The following is a 2,587-nucleotide window of genomic DNA, read 5'->3' as shown; positions in this document are numbered from 1 at the left end:
AATTCCCAAATGTATAGTAGTGTACTACTACTAGATAGATTGAGTTTCAAAGTAAAGATACCATTTGACCAGCATCGTCCCACACTAATCGCGTTTATCCCAATAATAACACCTACACCTAAGTTTCTTAATCAACCACCGATAAAGATAGAAGCTCTCATTACAACAACCTTTCGGCTTTCCCAAGACCAAAAACCCCACTCACCAAACAAGAAAAAGCAAGACCCAAAGTCAGTGTTAATTATGAGGGAATAAATAAAATAACCCAACATTATAATATTAAACCCCAAAACACAAAGCTTATGTAACTCTTTCCTCGTTGTTAAACAACATGCAAGGCCAAAACCAAGCTTTCCCAACAATCATCCAAAGCTTCTCCATCTTCCCCTTTCTTTGTTAAAATCCAATAACCTTGACGTGAACCCTTCTCATCCCAAAATAAAAACCGCAAAACCCAAACCCATTTTCCCATAGATTCACACTTTCACAAAATGGCACCTCTCACTTATCTCTTCTTCCCACTCTTTCTTCTCTTTGCCTTAACCCACTCCAGAACCACACCACACTCTCCCCAAACGACACTCCTGGACGTCGTTTCCTCCCTCCAAAACGCACACAATGTCGTCGCCTTCACCCACCACCACCCTAACAAACACCAACGACAACAAGAATCCTCGCTTCTAACGTCGTCGTTTGGTATTCAGTTACACTCCCGAGCCTCAATTCAGAAATCCTCCCACAGCGACTACAAATCGTTAACCTTATCTCGACTCGCTCGCGACTCAGCTCGAGTCAAAGCTTTACAAACTCGCCTAGATCTCTTTCTGAAACGCGTCTCGAACTCGGACCTCCACCCGGCCGAGTCAAAGGCCGAGTTCGAGTCCAACGCGCTGCAAGGCCCTGTTGTCTCGGGAACGAGTCAGGGAAGCGGCGAGTACTTCCTCCGAGTCGGAATCGGAAAGCCACCGAGTCAAGCCTACGTGGTTCTCGACACGGGAAGCGACGTGAGCTGGATCCAATGCGCGCCGTGCTCCGAATGCTACCAACAATCGGATCCAATCTTCGACCCGATTTCGTCGAATTCGTACTCTCCGATCCGCTGCGACGAGCCGCAGTGTAAGTCCCTGGACCTCTCCGAGTGCCGCAACGGCACGTGCCTCTACGAAGTCTCCTACGGCGACGGATCCTACACCGTCGGAGAGTTCGCGACTGAGACTGTGACGCTGGGCTCCGCGGCGGTGGAGAACGTCGCCATCGGATGCGGCCACAACAACGAAGGACTGTTCGTCGGCGCCGCCGGTTTGCTCGGCCTTGGCGGCGGAAAGCTCTCTTTTCCAGCACAAGTCAATGCGACGTCGTTTTCTTATTGCCTCGTGAACCGCGACTCCGACGCCGTTTCAACTCTGGAGTTCAATTCACCGTTGCCGCGAAATGCTGCTACTGCACCGTTAATGCGGAATCCCGAGCTCGACACTTTCTACTATCTAGGATTGAAAGGAATCAGCGTTGGCGGTGAAGCTCTTCCGATTCCTGAATCGAGTTTTGAAGTTGATGCCATCGGCGGCGGAGGGATTATTATCGATTCCGGCACGGCGGTGACGCGGTTAAGGAGTGAGGTTTACGACGCGCTCCGCGACGCGTTTGTGAAGGGGGCGAAGGGGATTCCGAAGGCGAACGGCGTGTCGTTGTTTGACACTTGCTACGACTTGTCGTCGAGGGAAAGTGTGGAGATTCCGACGGTGTCGTTTCGCTTTCCTGAAGGGAGGGAGTTACCGTTACCGGCGAGGAATTACCTGATACCGGTTGACTCGGTGGGGACGTTCTGCTTCGCGTTTGCGCCCACCACGTCGTCGCTTTCAATCATTGGGAACGTGCAGCAGCAGGGGACACGTGTCGGTTTCGATATCGCGAATTCGCTCGTTGGATTCTCTGTTGATAGCTGCTAGTGAAAAAGCGTGGTAAACGTAGAACAAAGAATCTCGTGCTTACTTTTAATACTATAATAATTTAATCTTTTTATTTTTTTTATTTTTAGAATTTGTAACGGTGGGATAAGGGGAAAGGGGTAATTTGTTTTTATCTTTTTTTTTTTTACATTTGTAACCTGTGGGGGCCATTCGGATAAGGTACAATGTAAGTTGGGCCAGCTGAACCGGTGCTAAAATGTAGTGAGTGGTGAAGTGGTGCTTATAAAATGGCGAGGGTTTGCCAAATGCGATTTTTTTTACATAAATAATACAGATAAATGAATTATTTATGTAAACAATACTAACAATTATTTGCCTAAATGATACAAATGATTTTTCACATTGAATCGATTTTTCACATTCCTTCTAAATCGATTTTTAAACATGATCCCAAACTGATTTTTTAATGTAAGCAATATATATTTGTTTTGTCTTAGTTTAGAAATCAGTTGCTTAAGGTTTTTTCTTACAACACGTTATGAGCTGGAAAATTGATTTCATAATGTGTATTTTTTTAATCAAATCAATGTTATGAAATCGGTTTCCTAGAAATTGATTTTCATAACATGATTTTAAAAAAATATTAAATTTTTATTTTTGTGTTATTTCTTTTAATTTTT

At 45.2% G+C, this 2,587-nt stretch overlaps 1 protein-coding gene across 1 annotated transcript; it reads left to right on the top strand.

The window, feature by feature from the left end:
• Positions 1–296: 296 nt before the first annotated feature.
• On the top strand, positions 297–2,213 carry LOC114413568 (protein ASPARTIC PROTEASE IN GUARD CELL 1-like). Its single transcript, XM_028378037.1, has one exon. It carries the CDS (start codon positions 492–494, stop codon positions 1,944–1,946), a length of 1,455 nt encoding a protein of 484 aa, XP_028233838.1. The 5' UTR covers positions 297–491; the 3' UTR covers positions 1,947–2,213.
• Positions 2,214–2,587: the final 374 nt, after the last annotated feature.

The sequence above is a fragment of the Glycine soja genome, chromosome 1, assembly GCF_004193775.1.
Source record: "Glycine soja cultivar W05 chromosome 1, ASM419377v2, whole genome shotgun sequence".
NCBI classification, from domain to species: domain Eukaryota; kingdom Viridiplantae; phylum Streptophyta; class Magnoliopsida; order Fabales; family Fabaceae; genus Glycine; species Glycine soja.
Note: the sequence above shows the minus strand (reverse complement) of the source record. Positions and strands in the feature narration are given on the sequence as shown.